Source organism: Phyllostomus hastatus, unplaced genomic scaffold (genome assembly GCF_019186645.2).
Source record: "Phyllostomus hastatus isolate PE091 unplaced genomic scaffold, TTU_PhHast_1.1 phas_contig_5, whole genome shotgun sequence".
Classification (NCBI taxonomy): Eukaryota; Metazoa; Chordata; class Mammalia; order Chiroptera; family Phyllostomidae; genus Phyllostomus; species Phyllostomus hastatus.
In genome coordinates, this window is record NW_025333897.1 from 1,877,911 (window position 1) to 1,896,475 (window position 18,565).

At 59.3% G+C, this 18,565-nt stretch overlaps 1 protein-coding gene across 4 annotated transcripts in view; it reads right to left on the minus strand.

Moving 5' to 3' along the window:
- Nucleotides 1–417: 417 nt before the first annotated feature.
- Nucleotides 418–18,565, minus strand: part of PAK4 (p21 (RAC1) activated kinase 4) — a 44,995-nt gene continuing 26,847 nt past the window's right edge. For 2 of the 4 annotated variants that reach the window (XM_045846902.1, XM_045846901.1), the window contains exons 2-11: nucleotides 16,472–16,571; nucleotides 12,082–12,155; nucleotides 10,313–10,569; nucleotides 6,969–7,430; nucleotides 6,319–6,753; nucleotides 4,949–5,082; nucleotides 4,594–4,720; nucleotides 3,370–3,495; nucleotides 1,909–2,043; nucleotides 418–1,388 (exon numbers count right to left, since the gene is read on the minus strand). In XM_045846902.1, coding sequence (XP_045702858.1) covers nucleotides 1,233–1,388; nucleotides 1,909–2,043; nucleotides 3,370–3,495; nucleotides 4,594–4,720; nucleotides 4,949–5,082; nucleotides 6,319–6,753; nucleotides 6,969–7,430; nucleotides 10,313–10,516 — 1,779 coding nt within the window. In that variant the 5' untranslated portion in view covers nucleotides 10,517–10,569; nucleotides 12,082–12,155; nucleotides 16,472–16,571 and the 3' untranslated portion in view covers nucleotides 418–1,232. The remainder of the gene's footprint in view (nucleotides 1,389–1,908; nucleotides 2,044–3,369; nucleotides 3,496–4,593; nucleotides 4,721–4,948; nucleotides 5,083–6,318; nucleotides 6,754–6,968; nucleotides 7,431–10,312; nucleotides 10,570–12,081; nucleotides 12,156–16,471; nucleotides 16,572–18,565) is intronic. The other 2 variants (XM_045846899.1, XM_045846900.1) reach the window with 1 other exon arrangement.

The window sequence follows — 18,565 nt, forward strand, 5'->3', positions numbered from 1 at the left end:
ATACCTGGGTTTGTGGGCCAGGTCAGTTGGGAGTGTGAGAGAGGCAACCACACATTGATGTTTCTCTCCCTCTCTCCCTCCCCCTCTCTCTAGAAATAAATTTTTTAAAATTGTAAAAAAAGAAAAAGAAATCACAGATTTAGTAAATTGGTCATTACGGCAAATGGACTAAGTAGGTTGCCTGTTTCCAGGCCTGGGAAGGGTGTGCGGTGTCAATCCTGCCCCCATGAGCGGCAGCTTTACCGCTGCTCTTCCACCTGGAACCGCCCCCAGCACACCCCCCCGGACATGGCCCTTGCCCTAAGCTGGGCTGGAACCCTGGAGTTAGCCAGGCCACCCTCTCCTGACCCCAGAGCCCCCCCACCGCCAGACGGCCTGGGAAGGAAGGGGCTTACACACACACCACACACACACAGATCAAGAAAATGTTTTAATTGTAAAACTAACTTGAGGCAAGGGAGAATGGGGCTGCGCCGAGGGAGCAGGAACCTGATTCTTCAAGTAGTGGTTCTGTCCCCGGCGCCACCCTGCAGGACAGGGCCCCTCTGTCCCCAGCGGGGAGCAGAGACCAGAGTGTTACAAAATGACAATATAAATAGACTTCTAGAAAAGAGACTGTCCAGGTGCAGTAGTCATTTTCTGCAGAGGCTGGGGCTGGGAGGGACGCCCTGACCCGTCTCCCCATCAGGCCACGGAAAGGGGGCGCAGGGCTAAGGGAAAAGGCCACTCTTCAGACATTCATGACCGCCCCCCGCCATGGCTCAGTGGGGGAGGGGCTGTATGTCAGGCAAGGTCTCAGAGACGCCCGCTCACGGGCGGGAGGACAGAGGGGCTGGGCCTTCCGCTCCTTGCGAACACGCACGCACGCACGCACGCACGCACACATGCACACACGCCTCTCGTAGTGTTCTCTCCACCCCCAGAAGCCCCCACTGCAGACTTCCAGTGACGGGAGGGCCGCCTGTCCTTCCCAGAGACAGGAAAACACAGGGAGGGCCTGTCCCAGAGTGGGGGGGCCTGGGAGTCTCACTTGCTCCCACAAGTCCCTGTGTTTTCAGTCACAAAATCAAAACCAGAGTTCAGTAGTAGGGTCCCCACACCACCCCCAGTAAGGAAGGCGGTGGCACATGTGTCTCCCAGGCCGGGAGGAACAGGGGCCAGCCCCCTACGAGCCTCTGGCAGGGCAGTGGTGACTCAAGGGGCTCTTTGGTTCAGGGACAGGGTGGCAAGCCTCATCTGGTGCGGTTCTGCCGCATGAGGGGCACGATGCTGGAGGGCGGGCCCGCTTTCGCCAGGAATGGGTGCTTCAGCAGCTCAGCCGCTGTGGCCCGCTGCGTCGGGTCCCGCACCAACAAGCGGTCCAGGAAGCCCTTCAGGGACGGCGACACCTGTGGGGGAAGTAGGGGGAGGACCCCTGCCCTGAGTGCCAGCTCCACGGCTCACTCGCCACCATGGGGGCCCTGTCTCCTCCTCTGTCACACGGGCTGACATTTGCTGCCCGGGTCAGGAGAGAGGAGTTGCCAGGTGTCTAGAGCTTGGCCCCAGGGACCCATTTCCTATTTTCAAGGTTGGGTGAAAAGCTGGCAGTGGGTGGGACCTGGAGGCACCCACTTGTCACCAGGTAACCCCTCTACCTGGAAGGCCCCTCTCTGGACCTGGCTGTGTTGTGCGCCTTCAGCCAGGCCAGCCTGAGCACCTCTGTGGGACGAGGAGGGCATGGGGACCTACATTTAAATAGATGCTCGAGACCTGGGAGGGGGGCAGCACCCAGTAAATGCCATCCCAGGAGATATCAGCACCCAGTCCTGTCCACACCCACTGCTCGGATTCACTGAGGCCGGGGGGCCCCAGCCACCCTGCAGGCTTGTGTCACCTTCCTCACACCACCCGCCTGCCGGCAGGGCCCACCTTGTGCAGATTCTTCAGTCGGGGTGGCAAGTTGTCCCGAATCATCTTCATGGCTTTGAGGGGTGGCTCATTGAAGTAGGGGGGTTCTCCATCCACCATCTCGATCACCATCACCCCCAGCGACCAGATGTCCACCTGCAGCAGAGGAATGGACGGCAGGCGGAGCTGTGCTGGGCGGGCCGGGACTTGGGAGAAGCCTGGGGAGGGACGGCCCCCAGTCCTGCTTTTGCCTCTCTGCATCCTAAGCCCCTGGACCCAGACACCCGCTCTGATGCCCAGCACCCCTCACGCAGGGAGCCCACTGAAGGGTTCTACCCATCTAGCCTTTGCCCCCCTTCTTTTTGTCAAATATCCCCATTTTCCTCTGGTGGACACCCTGCTTCACTTTCAGCCAAGGGCAAGTGGCAGACAGGGGGCGTGACCAGGTTGGTTGGGACACGGTAATTAGGTCAGGAACGGGCGTGTGATGCAAGCTGAACCAAGCAGTCCTCCCTGAGACTGTAACCAAAATACCTTATGGTACCACAGACAGGAAGACATGTCCCAGCAGCCGGGGCCATCCCCACTGCCACAAGGGGAGTGCCTGCCTGTGTGAATGCTACAGCCGATCGGGCCCGAAGGGAGAAAACATGTGGACAGCCAGGCCTGAAGCCTGCTACCTGCTAATAGCGATTTTGGGGTCCCACAGCTTTCAGGTTTTGCTAAAAGCATTTGAGCTGGGTGTGTCACTCATAGGCTGTCCTGACTGGGATGTCCCCTCAGTATTTGACACCAGTCCCCCCACCAGTGTGACCCCACTCCAGCCTGAGGCCCACCCCCAACCATGATGTGCTTCCCAGGGTGCCTGACTCACAGCCGGCACTGGGTTAGGTTTCACTGACCGTGGAGAGATCCTCAGGGCCACAGGCACCAGCGCAAAGGCCTCTGGGCCAGGCAGGCGATGGCAGTGAGGGGAGAGAGTCAGCACAGGCAACAGGAAGGGGTGGGGATTACAGCCAAGCCGAAGGCGCTGTCCCTTCTACAGCCCAGGGGCCCATGCGTGCTGCCCACTGTTGCCATGTGAGAATTTGGCCACCGTGTGGCCACACATCTTGGTTTTCCAAAAGAGCATAGAAATTTGGATTTTTATGAGAGATTTCTCTTTTTAAAATGCTCACAAAAGCACCTTCAGGCCAACCAGCAAGGACCTGGCCTCTTTGCGGCCTCTGTACCAGCTGTCAAGCAGGACCGTGACCCGTTTTGCTCAGCATTCTGTTCTCATTGCCAGGCACCAGGCCAGGCTCAGAACTACTACCCAATCAGGAATGAATGAATGAGTGAATGAATGCATGCATGCACGCATGCCTTCTCTCCTCCCAGAGTTGTCCCCGAGACCCACTTCACCCCAATACTCTGGCTGTTCTGAACTGTCACAGCATGAACCAGTGCTGACGGCGGGACACCCAGCTGCCTCTGGCTCACCTCTGGCCCGTAGGGAAGGCGGGAGATGAGCTCCGGGGCCATCCAGTAAGGTGTGCCGACCAATGACTTCCTCCGTGGCACCTCCTTGCTCACCTGGGCACAGAATCCGAAGTCTGACAGCTTTACCTGGGGCAGGGCACAGGCAGGGGGTCAGAGGGGCTGGCAGGGGGAGGGTGACCGGAGGCATCCACCTATTTCACTCCTTGGCCTCCGACATGCTGGGCCTCTGCCATGTAGCCCAGAGGTTACAGCCAGACCATGAGCAGCTCTGACACCTCTGGCAGGGAGCCCTCAGGGGTGCCACTGCCCCAAGATCACACCATCTGCCCTCCAGACAGGGTCTGCCCTGGGGCTGCTGGGGGAAGTGGCCTGAGTCCTACAGGTACCACGGCTGGAGCAGGGGCTGAGACGAGGGCTGGCTCCCAAAGCTCACACCCTGCACCTCTGCTGCCCTGGAGTGTGAGGACACTCGGCCTCCTCTGTGACAATCTGACCCAGAGAAATAAGGACCCACGTCTTTTGTGGAACTGTAGGCCCCTTTCAGACCCTTCAAGACATCTGTGGGTCTTCTCACCCCACAAAGTATGCCCAGTGAGTGTGTACAAGTTCAAGTGGCTCCCAAATGTCCCTAAAACACAACTGTAGATGTCTTCAGGGTTCACGGACCCTGGATTGAGACTCCCCACGAAAAGGAGCTCCATACTGCCAACGGACAGACAATGGAGGCCATTGTCTGGATTAACTTTCCTGAAGGAGGGCAGGCACAGCACCAAGAACTGGGTGAAAGTCTGGGGACCCTCCCCCAGGAAGTCCACTTGCAGGTTTGGACACTTTGAGGCTCATCCACAGACCTGAGACTCAGAACTTCAGTCCAGAAGACAGGAGGCAGGACCTGGGTCCAGTGCCCACCCCAGGTACTTGGTCTCAGTGGGGGGGAAGCACGTGGCCGAACTGTGGTGGCCACCCAAACGCATTCTCCCCTCTCTGAGCCTAGGGCAAGATTACAGTGGCCAGCACTCTGTGCTGAGGGCAGAGCCCCCGCCAGCCGGGCCCCCAGTGGCTCCGAGAACAGAGCCCCTTACGGTCCTTACTCTGCGCTGTTGCGCCAGGAACAAACAAGTCGATTGATCCTCGTGCCACTCAGCGGGGGCCAGAGCCTACCCTGACAGTGGAAGGGGGACTGGGGAGGGCAGCGGAAGCCCAAGTCACCAAATAAATCCTCACCCTGCCATCATGGGTCAGCAGGATGGAGTCGCTCTTGATGTCCCGGTGGATGACGCCCTGGGCGTGGAGCACAGACAAGGCCTGCAGCACGGCCAGGCACACGGAGGCAATCTGCTCCTCATTCATCCTGCATGGGGAGGAGTAGGCACTGGGGCAAACAGCGCCACCCCAGGGGCCTGAGGGGAGCCCAGGCCCGCTCTGGGAGTCTGAGGGGACACGGCCCTACCAGCTCTGCCCCCCACCGAAGGGCCTGAGCCCTGTCTCGGCAGAGGTCTGAGGGGACCCAGCTCCACTTCGGGGGGCCCAAGGAGACAGCAGGCTGGGTGCCAGCCAGGGCCCAGCTGCCCGGCAGTACCTGGTGTGGGTGACGATGTCGGTGAGTGCGCCTCCCTCCAGGAACTCCATCACCACCCAGAGCTCGTCCCCCACCAAGTAGCTGTTGTACATCTCCACCACGTTCTCGTGTTGGTAGTCCCTCATGATCACCACCTGGTGAGGGTGGCTGGGTCAGCATGGCAGGGGAGGGCCACCAGCCCCTACCTTCAGCCCCGGCCATCAGCCGCCACACTGCGGGCCTGGCCCACCCATCACTCTTGCTTAGCGGGATCACCCTGGACTGCCCTCTCCACTGCCGAAGCCAACAGACCGCAAAGGCAGCTTCAGGCCGGAAGCCTCCATTCCGAGGGTCCCCTGACCCATGCCCACAGCCTTCTGACCCCTGTCTGTGACCAGTCCTGAGCTGGCAGTCTCTGAGTGGCCCTGAAAACCAAGTCGGTGTTGGGAGAGGAAGGTGGGAAGAGGGCGTCTGAGAGCAGGGTTGCGATCAGCAAGAGCAGGTAGTAGCCCCGGTTAGAAAAGGCACTGGGTGGGGGCAGGGAGGCTTTCGCAGCAAGAAGTCCTATCTAGGCAAAACCCGGGGGAGGTGGGGACACGTGCTTACAGGGTCGCACCCAACAGGAGCCCATGGTGCAGGTGGCACCATAATACTGGGGGCCGGGGGCTTATGGGGCGCAGCCAAGTGCTGGGTGATCCTGCACCAGAGTCCAGAGGCTGCTCCCACACCGAACCCCCTCTGGAAGGAGCCAGACATCTGCCTTTGTAACAAGCTTCCTGGCAGAGAGGCCAGGAAGAAAGAGCCAAAGTCCAAGGCTGGACACAGCCAAGGACCTGGATGGCGGTGGGTTTTGAACACTAGGCAAAGGGCCAGGCCTTTACCCTGGGAGCACTTGGGACCTCACAGGGGCCAGTAAGGGCGGGGGAGCAGTGGCATGGCAGGCCTGCTGCCACCTGAACCCTTTGGCTGCTGTGTGGGGAATGCCAAGGGGGAGCCCAGGCCAGAGTGGGGCCCAGTGAGAGAAGGGGAGGCCGGGGCTCTGGCCTGGGGACAGGGTTCGTGGGGCTTCTCTAAGACTGGCGACCAAAGGACAGGTGGAGGTTTGGGGAGATACTCCAGGGTCAATGTGGGGCTTAGTGGGTGTGAGGGGCCTGCAAGACACTTAGCAAGCTGAGCTCAGCTGGGACTCAGGGAGGGGCCAGGAAAGAGATTGCAAGGTCGCTGAGGGTATTGTGGGGACAGAAGAGCAGGGATGAGAAGTGAGAACACAGCTCTGGGAAGCCCAGTCTTGAAGGGCCCTCTCCCGTCCTCGCATCCTTAGGGCCTCGGCGTCGTCGGGGAGGCACACTGGAGCGCGTGAGGGCAGCACACTCGGAGACCAGGAGGCCCACCTCATTGAAGAGCAGCTCGCGCCTCTGCTGCTTGCGCAGGTCCATCTTCTTGACAGCCACCAGACGACCCGAGCTGCGCACGGTGGCGATGCACACAACCCCCGTGGAGCCCTCGCCGATCTTGATGAAGTTGTCCAGGTAGGAGCGGGGGTCCCCAGGGTCCACCACCAGCTGCAGAGCCGCCCGGAACTGCTCATGGGACACGCGCTGGGGCTCCCGCTGTGGGGATCGGGGCCCGGGAGGCCCAGGGGCGGGGGTACCGGCGGGGGCAGCAAGGGTCCGGGCTGGAGGGGCCAGCTGGGGCTCGGAGGCATGGGGACCCAGAACTCCCGGGCTGGGGGGGCCACGGGCTCGGGTGGGAGGCCGGGAGGAGGACTGAGGGACAGCAAGACCCCCCACTGATGGCCCGTTGGGGGCCATGCTGTGAGGCTCCCCCTGAAACAGAAAAGAGACGAGGGAGGCTGTCAGTGGGGGGGCCAGGGGCCGGCTCTGCTCTCTGAGCAGGACAGGGCCTGCCTGTGGCACAGACACATGGTGGTCAGGATGCAGATGGACGGGGGCTGGGCACAGGTTGGCGTTGGTGGGTGGGGACAGGGAAAGCTTTGGGCAAGGGGACGGGGTGGGGGTCCTGGGGCAGGGGGATCAGTTACCTGGCTGCCCCGGGATGGGTGATCCGTATCAGCCCGCGGGTACGTGTTAAAGGGCCGGCCAGCTGCCACTTTCGCCCCACTGGCCACACCAGCCGGCTGCGGGGTGCTGACGTCAGGCCCAGAGAGGGAACGCTTGTCCCGGGAGGACTCCTGGGGCCCCCCTGAGCCCTCCCTGGAAGACTTGGGCTTCTTCTCTGGCCCCACCCGCCGCCGGTCACCACTGCTGCCACCCCCCTCGCTGCGACCAGCAACCCGGCCTTGGCCGCCTGCCTTCTCTGGGCCCCCTCTGGCCATGGCGGCCTGCTCCGAGGGCATCCCATTTTCCTGGCGGGCACGGGTGGGTGGCGGCGGTGGGCTGTCTCTCCTCAGGGAATTGGAGCGTGTCACCGACATGTTCTCAAACTCGTCCAGTAGCAGTGTGAGGGCCCCATCCTTGGCACCTTTGCTGCCCCGCACGATGGTCTGGGGTCCGGGGTCCGGGACAGTGGTGGGATAGGGGCCAGGCAAGGAGGAGGGCAACAAAGGACATGTAACCAACACACAAGACAGGACAACACAACACACAGAGACAAGACAGACAAATGAGGAAATGCCATGGAGTGATGATGGGGCTGGGCAGGGGGGCAGGGCAGCACCAGTGGCCCCGCAGCCCCTCCCCCAGCCCAGAGAAGTCAGTGGTAGGGCGGGGCTGGAGGAGTAACTGCCCCTCAGTCAGGCTGTCACCCCCCCCACCAACCACCTAGAGGCTGGTTGCCCCAGAGGCACCCTGCTGTCTTCTGCCTGTTTCCCTGGGTGGTGAGGGAGGGTGGGGGGGTGGGAGGTGGGAGGGAATGAGGTTCCTGCCCTGGGGGGTGAAGGGGAAGGAGGGAAGAGGCCACGCCACTCCATAATCAGCCCTGGAGAGCTGCAAATTACAGGATCTGGGGCCTGGGCACTGCCAGGCACTTCCTCCCGAGTCTGCCAGTGTTGTTGACCCTGGATGCTGAAGGCGGGGTACAGGGAGAGCCAGGAAGGCCCAGGCCCAGTGTAGCGGGCAAGAGTGCCCCAGAAGTGGGGGTGGCAATGCGAGTGCCCGTGGGGGCTGCACAGAGTGTAAAGTGTGTCCCAAATCCACCAGTGCTCACCCTTCACTTGAGCCACCTGATCCAGGCCATGGCCATGTCTGAGTCACCGCCTCCAGGGTTCCCTGCCCCCCACTCAGCTCCAGGCACATGGACCTCACTGCTCCTCAAACACTTCAGCAGCTCCTACCTCAGGGCCTTTGCACTGCCTGTTCGTTCTGCCTGGAACATCTTCCCCCAGGTGTGCCATGGCTCCCTCCCTCCCCTCCTTCAGGTCTCTGCTAGAAACTCGGCTTCTCAGAGGGAGGCTTTTCCTTACCAGCAGACTACAATGCCAGCCCCTAACACTTCTTACCCCCTTCCCTGCCTTTTCTTTGGAGCCTTAAAACCACTGGACATCAGCACACCTACGGCTCCCCTGGTGCATGTGTGTGAGGGCAGTGACTGGGTCTTCTTCCTGCTCTTGCCAAACCTGAGCACCTGGAACAGTGTCCGGTATGCAGAAGGTGCTCGATAAACATCTGCTGAACCACTGAGTGAGTGAGGGGAGCTGGGTGGGCACTGCGAGAAGCAGAGAATGTGGCCTGCAGCCCTGTGATGTCAATCACTGACGCAAAGGAACAGGGGCTCAGGGCTGTCCGACACCCTGAAGTCAGAACTGCTTCTCCTGTGCAGAAGACACAAAACCCACCTACTGGCCACAGTGCCCCTGTGGGGCCTGCCCCTGCTCTCCTGGGCCTTGGCTGCCAGCCCAGACACCTGGCTTTGCCCAGGGACCCTGGGAAGCAAAGCAGACAGCTGGTGAGGCTTTAGTGTTACAAGTGCCCCAGGGGCTAGAGAAGGCCCGGGAGGACTGGGCAGCAAACACAAACGCCACAGGGGCCCCGGGACAGCACTAGCCTGTGCGACACCTTTGTGTGAATTGAGACAAGGTGCCCCTTCCTCCTGGTGGACTCAGCCCCGAGCAGGACCCATGACTGGCAGGCCGAGCAGAGCCAGATTTTAGGAGGCGCCCTAGTGAGGACATAAACAGCGCCCAAGCAACTACAGGGCTGGGTAGGGGACAGACTGAGGTGGCCCAGGTGGCGTCTGTGGCTCAGGGGAGCCCGTGCCTTGCCGCCCGAGGAGCTGCCCCTCAGCTCTAGCTGCTCCATCAGCAGAAGCCAGAAATGGAAGTTTGGACATGAAATCGCTTGTCTTTTTAAACAATGAGAAACACTCCAAAATATTCAGAAGTGCTCTGCATGGGTCACAGGAACATCTTAGTGGGCCATCTGATTGAGACCCTGGTGGAAGAGTGTCCCCATTTGTGTCTACACCTGCCTCACTGCCTCTGGGGCCTCCCCCCACAACGCCCCCCACCCCCTGTGCCCCGCAAGCTGAGCTGGGCAACCCTGACCCTAACCCAGCTGGAGAGGATGAGTCAGCCGCAGGCCTGGCCTCAGGCGCTAGGCCTGCCACACCCACCTCCACCCCTGGAACAACCCTGGCTTCGTTCCCAGGCTGAGGCCCTTCCTGCTCCCACTGCCCTTGGGATCAAGTCCATGCTCCCTGGCAGGCGTGGCCTTACCGCCCCCCCACCCCAGGCTGGCCTCACTGCAAGCCATGCCTGTGCACCCGAACCATGAGGACAGGAAAGGGGTTTAAGAGAACAAGTCTTTTAAACAAACCTTGGTTCAAATCCCAGCCCTGCCCTTTTGCTCAAGATAGTGGGGGAAAAAATCCCAAGTCAAAAGCTGCCAATGCTCACATGGGCCTCTTCTTCTACTAAAAGCCCTGTCACCCCACCTTCTGCCTCAGCACTCAGTTCAGGTGTCCCCTCCTCCAAGTAGTGGGTCTGAACCCCAAACGCCTCCTCTGGGCCTCCCCAGCCCAGTCTGGAGCACTTGGGGTGGTACCGCAAGGTCTGCCCCCACCACTGCCACGGGCGCTCCACAGGGGCCCAAGGATAAGTCTGTGGCACTGGGGTCAGGAACACAGAGCTCCTGGTGTGAGACTCCAGGAGAGCGTAACTTAGAAGCTGGTGGAGGGACGTTGGAGGGACAAGGTAAGCGTGAGGTTCACAGGGCTGGGGTCAGTGTTGAGAAGCAAGGTAAGGGGTCAGTGGGTGAAAGGCCACCACTGGGGGTGAGGGTGGAGGGTTGGGGTGTGTGTTTGGAGATCCTGAGGGATGGGGGTCAGCGAGGAGATGCTGGCCACAGTGTCAAGTGTGGGGTTAAGGGCTGGGGTCCCGCTGTGGGGGTCGGTGTGGCTCAGGAGAGGTGGTGGTGGGTGCCCACATACCTTGGGGGCCTCATGCTGAATGGAGGTGATGCAGGCAGGGTCGATGAGGGGCTTGGGCCTTCGAGCTGACTCCTCGATCAGGCTCTGCCACTGGCGGGGCAGCCCTGTGAACTTCTGCTCGTGCTGGTCGAAGCCCGTGTGCACTCGGTGCTCGAAGTTGGAGGGCGCCGAGATCTCTACCCGCTTCTTCTTCTTCCCAAACATGGCGCCAAGGCTCCCAGTACCAGGAGGGTACAGACCTGGGCTCCACAGCAGGCCTGCAGGAGGGGGCCACTCACTAGAGACTGCCCATTCCTCTCTGCTCCCCTGGCCCTGGTCCTGCCCATTCTTGTCCCCTTCCTGGTCTCCCACTCCTCCCTCCACCTCCGGGGTCTGTCCTTCACATACAGCCCCAGGGACCCCATGAGCACCTGAGTCAAGTCATATCTCTCCTCTGCTGGGCGCCATCCTGTGGCTCCATCTCACTCAGGGGGAAAGCCAAGTCCTCCCTGTGGCCCACCCCACATGACCTGGCCCCATCCCCTCTCAACTTGCATCTCCCCCTTGCTCATATTGGCTTTCAGCCCTTAGGGCCTTCGCACTGGCTGTTCCTTTTATGAAATACTCTTCCCCGATACCCACACACGGCTGCCTCCCTTCACGTCTCCGAGTCCTTGGTGAACCCTTTCCTGACTACCCCAAATAAAAGCCCCCATGCCCCATTGGTATTCCCCCACATCACTTCACAGCACATTTAACTTGTAGAAATCCCGCCGTTCATTCTTGTGGTTACTAATTTCATCCCCACAGCCCCACCACCAAAGTATCAGTGCCCCAGTCCAGGTCTCAGCTGTCCAGTCCCTGTGTCCTCCCCCACCACTCCTAGCAGTGTCCGGCACACGGTGTGCTCAGTGGCTGGCTCTGAACAGCCTGGCCGCCTCCATCCTGCTGTCCCAGGCTGGACTCCGGGCCAGGAACACCACACACCTTTGGTTATTTGTTCAATAAATGGTTCCTGAGACTCTGTTCTATGCATGATGCCTGGGCAGCCTCACTTCGACATGCGTACTTCACAGGAGGAGCCTTGGGCTCCGAGGAGGGCTCTTCACCAAGAGCACACAGTGGGGAAGACCCACTTCATAACAGGTACTAACAGACAAAGCAGTCTGCTTTTACGGTCTGGGGTCTCCAGTCATGTACGCAGAATAGTACCAGGTACAGTATAAATGCTTAATGAAAGCTGGCTTAACAACCAGAGGCCAGCCCTGGCTGGTGTGGCTCAGGGGACTGAGCGCCAGCCTATGAACCAAAGTGTCGCCAGTTCAATTCCTAGTCAGGGCACATGCCTGGGTTACAGGCCAGGTTCCCGGTTGCGGATGCATAACAGGCAACCACCTATTGATGTTTCTCTCCCTCTCTTTCTCCCTCCCTTCCCCTCGGTCTAAAAATAAACAAATCTTCAAACAAACAAACAAAAAACACCAAAGGGGCTGAAGGGGAGACACGATGATGGTGGTGTCCCACAGGGAGACCAGAGAAACAATGGGGAGTGAGATGACCAGAGAGTGAATCTCTCTTTGCCACTTACTCTGTGTGACCTTGGGCAAGTGACTTAACTTCTCTGCACTTTGGATCAACCTTGAGCACAGCAGGACACCAAGCTGGGCACAGTGGGAGGGGCCTGTCCTCTTTGCTATTCTGGCGGTCAGGGTTCCTCCTTACAGTGTCTAAGGGGGAGGGGCCCAGGTCCGACTGCCCTGTCTCGCACACGGGCCCTGGAGTCCACAGACCTTGTTTGTCTCTGGCTGTGCTAGAAGTGCCCTTGGATGGGTGACTTCTCCTCTTGTGGCTTCGGGTTATTCATCTGTAAAATGGAAAGAAAACGTCACTCACCTACCCATTCATTAATTTATCACTCACACATTCAGTAACAACTTATTCCTTTGTGCCCAGCCTATGCAAGTTGGTGTTAGGGACACAGCGGTGACGGAGACAACTTTTGACAGTCCAGAGTGGCTGGGACGGGGGTCGAGGCGCAGCACATGTAGCCTGGAGAGATGGCATGGTGGAAATAAAGGGAGGCTTCCTGGAAGAGGTGCTATGTGAGCGCAGGCCCAGAGGACCGGGGCAAACACCCTGGGTGGGGATTTTGTGTGGTTCATGGCTGGCTGCCCGGCACCTGGCACAGTGCCCAGCACAGGGTCAGCCCCAAGCTCTCCTCTCATGGAGGAGCTGCTCCTTTCCTGTGGGAGTGGCTCTGGTGAGGTGAGGCCAGATAGGCTGCCACCCCTTTCTCAGAGGAAGGACCATCAATGGGCAGCCTCTGGGAGAACCGGTTTGGCAGCGGGAGGAAGGTGGGTGGGGACCTAGCAGTCAACCTGCCTCAGCTGGTCCCAGGTGGCCACCACCAGGTCGGGCCAGGACTCCCCCAGCAGCCCGGTTTCTTGCATGCCGCAGGGACTGCAGCTGCCTGGATTGGGGGCTGGACAACCCCAGTCAGGAGGGGGTCCCTTTGTCTCTGCCTCAACCCCTTCTAAACCCCCACCAAACCAGGAGCCCTTTCAGCACCCCCTAGCCATGGCCCAACCCTCTGAACACTGTCCGGTCCCCCTTCAAGACCCCTACTGGGGGCCCCCCAACCCACCCTGTTCTCTAGTTCTCTCTCTCTCTCTCTCTCTCTCTCTCTCAGCTTCTCTGCCCACAGCTCTGTCATTCTAGCTCCGGTTCCTTGCTTTGTCCCTACACCTGACCCTCACCCATCTTCCCTGCCCTGTCACCCCAGATCTTCACCCTGTGTCCTATCACCTCTTGTCTTCCCAGATGTGATCCCCTTTGCCCCAGACCTGGCCTCACTCCTCCCCTTGGCCTTTCTCACTCTTCACCCTGCCCATCCCCCGCCCCCAGCCTGAGACCTCTGCAGGACAGGATTAGCCACTGTGTCCCCTTAGTAATCCTCAGAGAGGGAAAAACTCAGGATTCAGATGGGGTTGGCAGGAGGTAGCTTAGAACCTGGGACAGACAACCCAGAACCCCACCCATAAACCCCCAAGCCACCTCTGCACACTGCAGCAGGTCCCACCTGCAGCCAAGTGTGACCCCCACAGGGGGAGGGGGTGAGAAGGCACACCTCCGGATATTTGCCAGGGGCCGCCCCTTTCCTCTGGGCACTGCATGGAAGGCAGGACAAACAGAGGAACTGACCATGTTTATAATGATCAGGCCGGAGCCCCACCCTGGGGCAGCTCCAAGCACAGCTGGCTCCTTCACCAGCACCGCTCCCACCAAGTCTCCAAGCTCCTGACCTTACGGGGGCTTCAGAAGAAAAGGGAGAGGAGCTGCTACTTCTAGGGGCCTGCACCAGGAATGGGGGTGGGGATTGAGCAAAGAATGGGTGCCGAGGTTCCAGGCAAGCTTGGAAGATAGCAGCTGAACAGCCCAGGGTCCAAACTTGAGCTAGGTCCTCTCATCACCCCCAATTCACAGATGGGGGCCTCGAGGCCCAGAGAGAGGAGCCCCTCATCCACAGCACCCAGGATTTGAGCCTGGGGAGTCGGACACCAAAGTCCAATCTCTTATCTGACTGTCCTGCCCCCGAGGGCTGCAGCAAGAGGCGACTATCATCATCATCATCATCATCATCATCGTCATCTCCAAGGGGGGTCCTAGGCTCCCCACCCCCCCTGCCGGACCTTGCCCTTCCTCTCCTGCCCTGAACTCTACTGTGGGGGAGGGTCCCTACTTCCTATCTGACTGTCCCAGGACCCCAGGGGTAGTAGCAAGAGGCAGCACGAAGTAGGGCTCTGGACCCACTCCCCCATGGTTCCTTATCCACCTTTCCCACTGGCCTCTGATGTGAAAAAGGTGTTGGAAAGCCAGTCCCTGCCACCAAATGTGGCTCACTGAGGCTCAGTCCCAGTCCTTGCACTGTTATTACCATGAGCGGATCCTACGACCCTATCCCATGACCCCGCGCAAATGCTGATGCTGAGCTCACTGACTCCCTACAACCTTAGTGACATGGCTTCTTCCCTCCCCATTCTGCAGATGTGGAACCTGAGGCTCATGAAGTGAAATCCTGCACTAACATCGCCAAGCAGAGCTGGACCTGGTCAAGACAGTCCGATCCACTCCAGGACCGACATCCTTAAACCTGTGCTGGCCCCCTAGACTCTGCCTTGTGGCCCACCACCTCCCCTCCTGTCCTTCCTTACCCCCCTCACTCACTCTGTTCCAGCTACACGGGTTTCCTCACTACTCTTCAAACCCTAGAAACGCCCAACCCCAGGGCCTTTGCACTGGCAGTTACTACCTCCTGGAGTTTTCTTCTCACTGATTTGCACACAGATGTCTGCCTTCTTCCCTCCACCCACCCCATGTACTCGAATATCCCTGTTCCTGCCCTATCACTCCCCATACTCCCTTTCTCTGCTTCATTCCTCCTCCCCACACTTACCACGCACCCTGTGTGTGTGATTCTTCAGGATCTGCCTCACCCACTAGAATGTCAGCTCCAGGAGAGCAGGGCCTGTCATCCAGACTGCTCCCCACTGTACCCCAAATGCCTGCCTGCAGCATGGCTGGGCCCAGAGCTGGCACTGATCCATCTGCACCCAGTATGCGATGCCCCTGCTCTCCCGCCTCAGCCTCTGCCCAGGCAGACTTGCGGAACTGGCAGAGAAGGCCCGGGACCCAGAGGTGGAGCATGGACGCAGGAGGCCTGTGAGAGGCCTGCAGCCACCAGCTGGGACACAGACGCCTCTGCTGTCCGGCATTTGATCCCAAGAGTGCAGGCACACTTTGCATCCTGCTCTAAAGTGTTTGTTTCAATTTAAAAAAAAACATTTTAAATGATTTCTCATGTGGAACAGCAGTTTTCAACCTGTCCTAGCAAAAGCTTCAGATTTTCCAGTCACCTTGCACTGGCTTGTTCCACCCTCTGGCCTTTTATAAGAAAACACCCACCAACAATCCAACACCCCCACCAAAAGTCAGCCTTGGCGGAAAAACGAGCCACAGTGTGACAAAGCTGGCTGGGTGTGTGTGTGTGTGTGTGTGTGTGTGTGTAACACTCTTACCCCGGCCTCCCCCAGGCTCTAAACACAACTGCTCCCCTGGCAGGGAAGGGAGCTGACCCAGCCGGGGCCCCGGGGCCAAGGGGTAGAGCCGGGGATGGGGATGGGGCTGGGGCCATGGCCACCCCTTCATCTCCACCAAACGGAAACCATCCCTAAACCAAGAAGGGGACTGTGACGTGCTCACTGTCCCCAGCCCGTACTCGAGGCTTCCACCACCAGGTCTTGCTCACTCCTCTGCCATGATCTTTACCTGCCAGCTCTAGGAAGCCCTTTCCCTGTCTCAGTTTACCTTCTACCTCTCTGGGCTGTGCTCTGACAATGGATGGGGAATCCGGCCTACCTTCTGGCCGACAGCAGGCTCCTCACTGCCCCCCCCCCACTAACCTCCCATGCCATTCCCACCCCAACACCCTTCCTGAGCTCTTGCTGCCCACCTGCACTGCCCCCTACCCAAATCTCTCTTCAGGCTTTCCATCATGTGCCAAGGAATCCTCACATACCTGGCCCCCAGACCCCGCCTCAAGCTTTGGGACTGACACGTGCCCCCCTCCTTGGCAAACACCTACTCTACCCAAAATGACCTTGTGACACTCCCACACCACCCACCATCCGAACGTCACTGTCTACCGAGGGCTGGTACCTGCCAGACTGGGATTGGGCTGCCAGCAGGGGCCTGAACAGCCGGAAACACCCCTGCGCTTACGGAGCTCATGGCCTAGGGGGAGGGACACTGGCAAGAGATGCAATAAGTCGGAAAACAGCTAGGAAGCCACCGATAAATGATGAGAAGAAAAATACAACAGGGATCAGGAAGGTTAGGGGAGGTTAGAATTTTCAGTGAAGTCTGGGAGGGCCTTGCTGAGAAGATGACACTCGAGCAGGGACCTGAGGGGCAGGGAGAGGGAGCCACGTGGGTGCCTGGAGGAAGAGCACTGGGCAGCCAGAAACACCAGGGCAAATGTCCTGAGGCAGAACGTGCTTGACGTGGTCAAAGAGCAGAAGGGAGGCCAAGTGGCTGGGGGCTGGAGCAAGTGATGAGAAGAGAGGCAGGCAGGCAGTGAGGGCAGGTCGGGTGGGGCCTTGTGGGCCGCAGGGTGCCCCTTACTTGAGTGAGATGGAGCCACAGGGAGGTTTGCAGCAGGGCAGAGACGGGGCCTGATGCAGATGTTCACAGGTTCCCTCTGGCTGCGGGCAGAGCACGGAATCTGCGGTTGGGACAGAAGCAGGGGGACCAGGAAGGGGGAGGAAGTGGGAAGGGAAGAAGGGAGCACTATAAAGGTCAAGTTGGTAGGACTGGCCAAGTGCCGATACCACTGCAGTCACAGCTGGAGTGTGAGCACCCCAGGGGCAGGGGCGTGGTCTGGTCCTGCCCATCACTGCATCCTCGAGTGCCTGGCACGTTCCAGCACTTGATCCACTCTCTTTTGGCCCTTAGCATCATCTAACATGTTATACGGTTATAAGTGTATCTACTGATATCCCCTAACTAATGCCTCAGGTCGGAGGCATGGCGCAGGCAGGAACCACACTTCAGCTGGTTATGGCCAGATCCCAGTACCTAGAACAGGCTGCCCCTTCGAGGCAGCTGAGTGGATGGAGGGGACACACACCCGCTTCGGCGCTGACCCTGGCCCGGGCCTGTGCCAGCCATGCAGACCGGGCCACACTGAACCCTCCAAACAGTTCTTGATGAGTGAGGGGGTGGGTATGGAGTCCTCCTCCTTCCTGAGTCCCAAACCAGGAAACAGGCCCAGAGAGGCCGTGTGGACACCCCTCAGCCTCCTGCTTCCCAGAGGCCCTGGGCCCAGCCAAAGCCTCCGCTCCAGACAACAGACTCCAGAGGTTTACAGGACCAGAGCGAGAGCAGAGACAACCCCACTGGCAATGACCAGAATCCAGATCAGAAAGGCTACTTTGGTTAGGAAAGAATCTGAAAAAATGTTAAGCAAAACTCCCCAAGGGCGTTCCCCTTGGCTCAAACTGTGACTTCACACGGCACTGCCCAGTGGGCCCGGCCCAGCTCAGGACCTTGTCTCCTCCCCTCGCTTCACACCACCACACTGGGGGTCTCCTCTTTAGTTCTAGACACAGGACTCTTGTTCTAGCCGCAGGGCCTTTGCACCTACTATTTCCTCTGCCCAGAGCTGCATGGCTCACCCTTTCTTGATATTCAGGTGTCAGTGCAAATAAAACTGTCTCAGAGACGCCTTCCCTGGCCCCTTGACACAGGTTGTGCCCTTGCTTAATATTTCTCTGTGGCATTTATTACCGCCTGGCCTCACACACCTGCTGACTACAGTCCCCTCTCCCACCCCTCCTCCAGTGGAATGTGGGCTCCTGGAGAACAAGGACCTCTGTCTTGTTCTTGCTGTGTCCCTGGCACCTAGGGCAGGGCCTGGGCACACAGTAGGTGCTCAGTAAATATCAGTGGAACAAAGGAGTGATGCCCTCGCCAATGTGATGAGCTGGACCCTGAGGACAGGCAAGGAAGGGTGTCGGGAGCAGAGGGTAGACAGGAGTCCCCAAGGCCACTCCACACTGCCTGTGAGTCCCACCTTAATGCCTGAGAAGGAACTGGGGCCAAAGTCTTTAGAGAGCAAACCTGGCTATTTAGTAAATAACCAAGTGTGTGTTCCAAACACAAGAAGTCCCCCGCTGAGAGTCCATGCCAGGCCCTCCCTGCCACAGGGAGGCCCACCCCAGCCCTGTGGCCTGGGCTGGAGACCTGAGGAAGGGGCAGCATATTTGGGCTACAGGCAAGAGGCAAGTCACATAGCGGAGATGCTGCGGGAAATCTCTGAGTCCTCCCAGTGGGTAAACTCACATAAAACCACACAGATCTGGGCTCATCCTGGCCTGGAGTCGGCAGTCTGGGGAGGGAGGAGCAGCCCTGCTCTCTGAATTCTGGGCGGATGGGTTACATGGCGCCCAGCAGGCCTTCACATACTCCACACCGTACAAGGACGCAGCAGGCAGTTGGTGGCTGAGAGCAGGATGCCCAGGCTCAGGGGCCAGCTGCACCACTGCCTAGCTATGTGCCTCTGAGTAAGGGATGCATCTCTCTGGGCCTCAGTGTCCTCACCTGCAACCTGAGGGGAATGACAGTTCCTATCTCCTGGGAATGTCTGGATCACATGTGCAAAGCATTTCTAAAAGCGCACGGCACCCAGTGGGTCCTCACTACGTGTCAGCTGCTGTA